The 8,054-nt window shown below is 45.4% G+C and overlaps 1 protein-coding gene across 1 annotated transcript in view; it reads right to left on the reverse strand.

Annotated features, from left to right (window-relative positions):
• LOC144152865 (transketolase) overlaps nt 1–4,793 on the reverse strand; it is a 28,994-nt gene extending 24,201 nt beyond the window's left edge. Inside the window, exon 1 of the mRNA XM_077684377.1 lies at nt 4,561–4,793. Coding sequence (XP_077540503.1) covers nt 4,561–4,667 — 107 coding nt within the window. The 5' untranslated portion in view covers nt 4,668–4,793. The remainder of the gene's footprint in view (nt 1–4,560) is intronic.
• Nucleotides 4,794–8,054: the final 3,261 nt, after the last annotated feature.

Genomic DNA, 8,054 nt, shown 5'->3' on the forward strand with positions numbered 1-8,054 from the left:
AACGTTGATGATGATGATTGATGGTTGCTATTGGTTTCCCCTTTGTAGCGGGGTGATGACGTGTCATCTTACCAAAAAGGACTAATATACCTATGTTTTATACTCTTGGTTTAATACTAGCGCTGCTTAGGGCAGGCACAAAAAAACTTATTAGGCACAAAATACTTTTTCTTTCCGGTTGCAGGTGGTAACTGTCCTGGGCAATATTCCCCTGTCTGCTTTTCGTCCACCAGCATTCTAATCTTTTCGTCGCCTCGACAGCCTTGAAGTTCCTCTGTGCTACGCTTACATCCTAGGGCTTCTGGAAGCCGGATATTTCCGGATACCCTCGCATTCTAACACGATGTGCCGCATAGTTTGTTTCTTTTCCGCAGACCACGCATACCCCATCATTTTGTGAATACTTCCCCGCAAAGCTCTCAGTTCGCAAGCAACCTGCTCTAGCCTGAAAAAGCAAAGCACTGCCCTGGGAATAACCGTAGAAATGTTTCTTTCTGATGTCCAATTTCTCAGCCCTGTACAGTCGCGCTCACTATGACCTACACCGCTCATTAGTATTCAGACGATTATATCGTCAAAACAATGACTATGGGCATATACGTCAGGATAAGGCTTGATTCATTAGGACGTTGTTCTCCTAATGCGCACTTGGTCTTTAACCCCGGGTGCCAGACAAAGGTCATATAAAGCTGTGAATACTAATGAGCGGTGTAGGTCATAGTGAGCGCGACTGTACATCTCTAACGAGGTTTTAGCTTACATTTTTTTTCTCTCCATTTATTCGTTTTTATCTGCCTTGCCTCTTTTTTGGTTACCTTGGCTGTTTTGGGTTCTCCACTGTTCGTTCCGTATTTCATCGTTAGCCTTCTAGTCTTCCTTAGCCACTGCGTGTCCACGCTTTTTAAATAGGTACCTAAAAACCTTAGCTGCCCACCTTCGTCGATCCATTGCTCTCAGCCTCCTCTCAAAAATATACTTTACTCTGCGCTTCTCGAACTTAAACGTCGCCCAGCCCATATCTCCCTGCACTGCTTCGTTAGTTGTTTTTTCCATGCGCGCCTAAGGCCAAACGGCCTACCGTTCTCTGGTTCACTTCAAGTCCTGATAGAACGTCTGACTTTAAGCAGAGTACAGCATTCGCAAATGTGGGACCCGGAACCATTAAAGTTGCCGCTGTGCATCATCACCGCAGCCGGACGCTACTCCGCTCGGCGCAAGTAGGGCGTTACTGAGGACATTTTGAACATGCCACGAGCTGTTTCCGTTATTTTTTGGACTTAGTATGCTTATAAACTACTGCAGCGACGACAAAAAAAAAAAACTACGCGAGAAAAGGGAGTCGATATCACACATTCATAGCAATGTCCTTTGAAAACGCGCGCGCCCGTTGAAATCCGGGTCCGTCGCTTAGGCGGAGTGATACATACATTAACTTGTTTCCCAGAAAGAAAGCCGAAGGAGCACGAGCGCTATTTTCAAGGGAAGCAAGACAGGTGAGGTTTCATGAAACGGTGAGATGGGCCCAAGCAGACAACAATTCCATTGAAGACGCCTCTATAAGAGTGGGAGAAGACGGGCAATAGCCACGAGGTCAGCATTGTAAATGCGAGCAGAAGAAGAGCTACGAGCTATATACACATACTTGTACGTTGTCTCGGCCCCGGCGATATCTGCACTTGAAACCGAGACGGCGAAGATAAGGAGCACACACGCTATTTGCTTTCAGGGGATACGCAGGGACAAGATATATCGTTCGAGACAAGATACTGCAAACACATCTGGAGCACCCTCCGTGAGCGCTCCATTGCTCCCGCGGAAGATATTTTTTCAGCGCGACGGCGCAGGTCGTACACCCTTTGAATTTCGACAGCGCGGCGAGTGCTGTTTTGGTCTTACACTCCATAAAAAAAAAAAAAAAAAAAAAGTGTGAAGCAGCCTCAATTTCACAGGGAAGGGAATCGAACGTGCCTACCGCAGCAGAACCTTTTCAAAGTATACAGCACAACGGAACTAAATATGTAGCACCCGTTTTAAATGTGAGGATTAATTCTAGAACAAATCAAGAGCTATCCCTGTATGCGTTCAATGTTTACTCGACCAATTACAAAACAGAAAGGCGTAAGGAAGCGCCGGGTATCTTAATGAAGTCCGTTATAAGAGTTTTTCATCCAGACAAATGTGAATATTTTTAGTGGATTGCTCTTTCGAGTTTCGCTTCCATCAACCTCCTTCTTCACAGAAAAGACACAAGCACAATCTAGTCCTCTCTGTTTTTAATCCGCGCGTTTGACATCCTTCTTTGTCAGCTTTACAGAACTGTCGCAACTCCATATTTAGCTCCCCTGCTAAGGCAGCAGCTTTGCTGCACCGTTTGCGCTAGCTCACAGTCAGATAACTGGAAGATTAATTTAAAAAAAAACCTCGTGGCGCTTACTCCCGTCCTTCTAGAGCGAGATTCTCATGGTTTCCCAACGATATGCAGGCAGACTGGCGACACTTCCCGACACAGCTCCTCCAGAATCAGAGCTCTCCGTGGCTGGGACGCACTTGTTTTACTCACGCGCCGTCACGTTAATCTTTGAACCGATATGACGCCATCACTCTGGTTCCGCCCCTGGCAGCTTGCTTATGCAGCATTGTAACAATCAGTGGAGCAAGTCATGGGAGGGTCAGGGGGGTCCTGACCCACCCATTGCACGGAATATTTCTTAGGACCTACATTTATCGAAACAATATGGCCGCCATGGCCAGATCTGTGTCCCCCCTTGTCATTTTGTGGAATTACGCCACTGGCAACGACGCATTCGGCTCCTGCTCCGGGGATCCTGGTTCGAATCCCATGCGGACTACAATGTGCAAAATTTTCTTTTCAAGCTAATTTATTCACGTGATTGAATCACACAAATTCACACGTTAGCACAAATTCTGGCATTTGTTTTTATTATTATTATTATTATTATTATTATTATTATTATTATTATTATTATTATTATTATTATTCTGAACCGGGAAATGCCGCTTTTTCGAACAATCGGGGACAATCGTTGCATACACGCAAGCAGCCGACGCGAGTCTTACACGCGTCCAGGGCTGACCGTTGCCAGCAATCAGTCACTGTTGGCCAAGCGTGTCTGCGTCTCGACTCGGCGTCCTTGGTCGGTACGCGGATGCGAACGCGCTCGCCCCTTGACGAGGGGCCAGCACAGACAATAGGCGTATATTTGCAAGAAGCTGCCATTTCGGAAACAAGATACCACCAAGAAAAAAAGAAAGCACTTCCGCACCAGAGGGTTTACAGGTCCCGATGCAAACCTTAGCGCTTTCGTTTTCCGCACACAGACATGTACGCAGTTACTAGAATTGATCGTCTACAACCGACACGTCTAGTGAGGGGTGGAAATAAAAAGTCGTTAGAACAAAAAGAAAAAAAGAGGACTTCACTTCCGTGATGTAGAGCCAGTTGCTCCGTAAAAAAAAAAAAAAAAAAAAAAAAAAAAAGTATATCATGGGCTGAGTACTTTTTAAATATTTTGCAGAGGGTGCCAATTTTCAGACCTGTCACGACCTTCCCGCACGGACTGGCATACTGTCAGCTGCGCCAAAACGCTTAACGTTGCCTTTTACTGGAACCATACATAAAAATACTCATCCTAGCTTTCTCTACCTTCAGCCTTCACTATCTTTATTTAATTTTCAATCCCGTTTTACGCCTCCTGCACCGAGGCACCTGCTCCCTCACTTTTTAAGACAGTAAACGCAACTGTGGCCGAAACTCAAGACGGAGGTACAAAAATTTTTGCAGGCCTCAAAAAGTTTCGTTTTTCATGGACAATGATTATCTTCATCTTTCCAAAGGCCAAAAGTACTTCCGCAAGCTTACTTTCCGTGACAAACGATATCTTTCTGTCATAAATAAGACGCTTCGTGGGCTGAGCGCAATTAGGGAGTGATTATTTTTTAGATTTCAAGCTCACTACGCGCTCATAATTATAAGCTATGGGACGGTAAGCCTTTCTCAAGAGGTGTGCTTGTGCAAATAACTCTGCTGGTAAGAAGTGCGGTTTCGTACATTCGAAAAGACCGCCGAATTAGTCAGCCACAGCGCTCCACAATCATTTCCGATAACTCCCCCAGGTGGCGACACCCGTCCATCCAAATACCGCGTGTGCTCAAACCGCCGTTAAAAACATAAAAAAGCCATCCTAAACTGGTGCCCAAGAACTAACAGGGCCAGACCATGCCGCAACTGCACTATAAATAGGGTACTATTAATGGAGGCTCTCCGAAACGATTGGGAAATGCGAAAACGTAGCCCGTTGGTGGGACACCGGCAAACGCTTATTGATCTCAAGCAAGCACATGTATCCGCCTGTTTGCAGAAACGATAGAAGGCGAGGTCATGGCCATGAACGGAAAATTAACGATAAACACTCAAACGACAACCGCTAAGGCTTCAACAGGCTAAAAAAAATTACGACAATCCAAACGCATCGTAACGAGAGCGATCGTGTTTACCGCCATAAAAAACGTGCGCCGGTCGGCCAGACGCAACCGACTTACCCCGAGTTACTGGCATTCGTAGCCTTAATGCTGAGAATTCTAAGCTTGTTGGCTATGTCTTTCAGCTCCTGCGATGTTCTCACATCAGGTCGATGATAGGAGGCCATGACGTTCCAAGTTTTAGGGCTTCCGGGCACACTCCAACTTTGTTGCAGCCGCTTCCGCGTTTTAACTTTTGTTTCTTCATTCACCGACCTCTCTAGAACAGTACAACCGACAGAGCCGTCTCCTCGGTTATGTGTGGCATGTAGCGCCACAAATCAAATCATGTTGTGCATTTCTTTCTTGAAGTTACAAAGTATTAGTATTTTTCGTGCAGTTTTGGTGGGTTAGTTTTGTTATAACTTGTGAGACACACTTTTTTTGTTGTTTTCTCGGTTCAAGAAATGTTTGATAGATGGCGCCTGCAGTCCACAAAAAACGCGAACAGCGGCGCAGCGCTTTTCTTGACTTCTCGGTTGACTTCTCGGAATTTGCCGGAGATGCCCTCATTGTAGCTAGTAAGAAACTTTATGTCCCTCACCACATAAACGGAGGCCCTTTTTCAAAACGCCGTATCCCCCACCAAATGCCGAGGTAATTAATCCCCAGGCGACAGAAGCCTTTGTGTTGGCTCACGTTGCTGTGTGTCCGTCTACAACGTAACGCTTAGTGTGTCATGCTTTCGCCGCATACGAAAATGCTCGATATGTAGGGCCTTAGTACTTTGAAAGCAGACTCCTTTGTCTTTCCAGCAATGCATTTTTGTACAGTAGAGAAGCGAGCTTTGAGGGGGCTCGGTTTTTTAGGTTTTTGGGCCATCGGGCTTCGTCATCAAACATGTCATATTGGGCTCAAAAGACGCTTTCCAAGAAATTCTCTAGTGCATTCTATGGAAGCCAACTGTGCAGTCACGATCAATTTCAAGACGACTACGAGAGCGTCGACCGGCGGCACAGCGGTCGATCTTCGAACTTTTGAAATAAAGATAGCGCTGCCTTCTTCCCCTCGTAATCTCTTGCACAATACAACCGATACAACATGTAATATGGCGCAGCTGCTTGATTTTTCACAACTCGAGCGATCACCTTCAAATTGATGGCGACTGTACATAGCGGCTGGCTGAGTGCATGCCGTACGTAGGGGTACATAAAATTGTTTTCCCTCCGAGGCATTTGGGTTTTGCAGTGAAGCCGACTTCAAAGGGGCTCGGTGTTTAGCGTACCATAAGTATCCGTGGGGCCTAAAGGGGGTGTTCATCAAGATGCCCCCGGGCCTTCCAACTTTGGTCAGGTCAGGTGAACATTATTGCCAACTTTTTGGCGCCTGGAAAATGCCCTCGTAGCATTGCATGGGTGTGTAATAATGAAGAGAGAGAGAGTAAACGTGTTTATTGCGAAAAGCAATGGGGAGTAGCCTACTTTAAGGGAGCTCAGTGTACAGGGGTGGTTGTGCTGGGGAGCTTTAAAGGGGCCATGAAACGGGATTTCCCGATATATAGCTGTTCACATTATCGGGTAAATCAAATGTTCTAGTAATCACCTCCTTCAAAAATTTTGTTGAAGCGATGAGGATATTCGTGGAGTCATAGAAAATTTAAACATCGCATTTTCGCCCGCACCGCGATTCTCCCTCGTTTCGTCCACCTCCTCGCACCACGCGAGCGTCACTGCCCAAGATGCCTCGCTTCTCGGTGACGTCTGCAAGAACGTCCGGTTGCAGGCGTTGTCTGCTACTGCGATATTCTGCGCCGCCCCATCACTCTCTCATGGAGTCGTCTGACTTTCTGCGTTCCGTTTGGGCCGTATTTTTATCACCTTGTTTATGTTTATGAATTTATGGCTGGAAAAGCTGATGGAAGCAATGGGGCTGGAAGTTTACGCTTCCACAGTACACCGAAAAATCACTCGAAAAGAGAACGACCCTGTCACCGCGCGTTCGCGGTGACAAGTCTTGGTACATATGGGAGTCTAAAATATATAATCGAATGACTAAAGAATCGCCTGAAATTTGTTATAGTGAGCACGTACATGCATTCCCACTAAGCTTTCTTACACACTTTCTGGCTGGAAAGGGTGTAAGAATCTTGTCCCGTGGCGAACACATTCAAAAGGTGTTTTGGCTAAAAAAGGGTGTAAGGATGAAAAAAGGGTGTTCTTGTGAACACCCTAAAAAGAGGTGTAATGTTGTTTAACACCCTCAAATAAATGTGTGGGTGGCCGTGGAGCAACGCGTGACGGTGTGGATGGGCCAAGAGCGCAGCATAACATACAGACACATTCAACATGCCCAAGTCACACTTGACCCTCAAATGAATTGAGCAAGAATACTAACGGGATGCATGAGGACAGCGAGCACATACATACTCAGAAATACATCTCCTCTTCTCGCTTTTATAGCCACCATAGGAAAGCCTTCCTATAAAGTCGGTGGGCTTGTCGCAATTTCGGAATTATGCATTTTAATGTGAGCATATACAAATCAGCATGCGGATCTGCAAAAACTTTTTAATCGCTATGGAGTTGTGTGTAATAAGTCATAGAATTTAATTTTAATACCAAACACCTATTCTACATCATTTGAACACCCATTAAGAAGGATATTCATTATTTCAACACTCTTTTTCCAGAAAGGGTGTACAGCTACAAATTAGGGTGTTGGAAACTAAGAGAAAGGGCGTAAAGAAAAAGGGTGTAAGAAAAAGGGTGTAAGAAAAAAACGGCGACTGAGAAAAAGGGTGCAGAGAACTTTGGGGGTATTTTATACCCATTTAAACGGGTGGACAGAAGATGTCCTACAAGGGAGTATGTTTTGTACCTCGCGAGTTTTAACACAACATAAATTGGCATAATTTAAAGGCAGAAAAAACAAAAGAACTGCGCCCCCTGTGAAGGGTGCACCACCGCAGATAACGTATTATAACAGTGAAGCCGGCTTAGGAGCCTGTTCGATTACGACGAAATGATTGCGTTCATAAAGGGTAAGGTGAATGAAGCAAAGGAACGAAACCGATGGAAAGGGAAGAGAAAGCCGAGAAGCTGGTGGAATAAGGAAATAAAAGAGGCTATTGACCAGCGAAGAAAGGCGTCGAGAGAACATAGAGAAGCAAAAAGAACTGGTATGGAACCGAAGGTAGTGAAGGAGAAGTGGGATGTCTACCGTGGGAAAAAACTAGAAGTGCAGAAAATGGTGCAAACAAAGATCAAGCAGAAAAGCGAACAATGGATGGCAGAAATACGGAAGAAGGACAAAAGCGCATCCAAGAAGTTTTGGAACCATGTAAAATCACTAAGCTCAAAAAACGATAACCATCAAAAATTCCTGATTGATGAGGAGGGAGAACATTTAGAAGGAGAGCACGCGTTGGCGCATATTCATCGAGTGATTAGTGAGAAGTTTAGGACAATAGTGGTAGGGAAACCAGCACCGATAACATCAGCGCCACAGAAGACTGCGGTAAGGGAAATAAGTTTGAGCAACCTTGATTGGAAAAAAGCAGAGCAAAAGGTTTCCCC

This window comes from Haemaphysalis longicornis, unplaced genomic scaffold (genome assembly GCF_048455015.1).
Source record: "Haemaphysalis longicornis isolate Haplotype H1 unplaced genomic scaffold, Haemaphysalis longicornis Haplotype H1 scaffold_9, whole genome shotgun sequence".
Classification (NCBI taxonomy): domain Eukaryota; kingdom Metazoa; phylum Arthropoda; class Arachnida; order Ixodida; family Ixodidae; genus Haemaphysalis; species Haemaphysalis longicornis.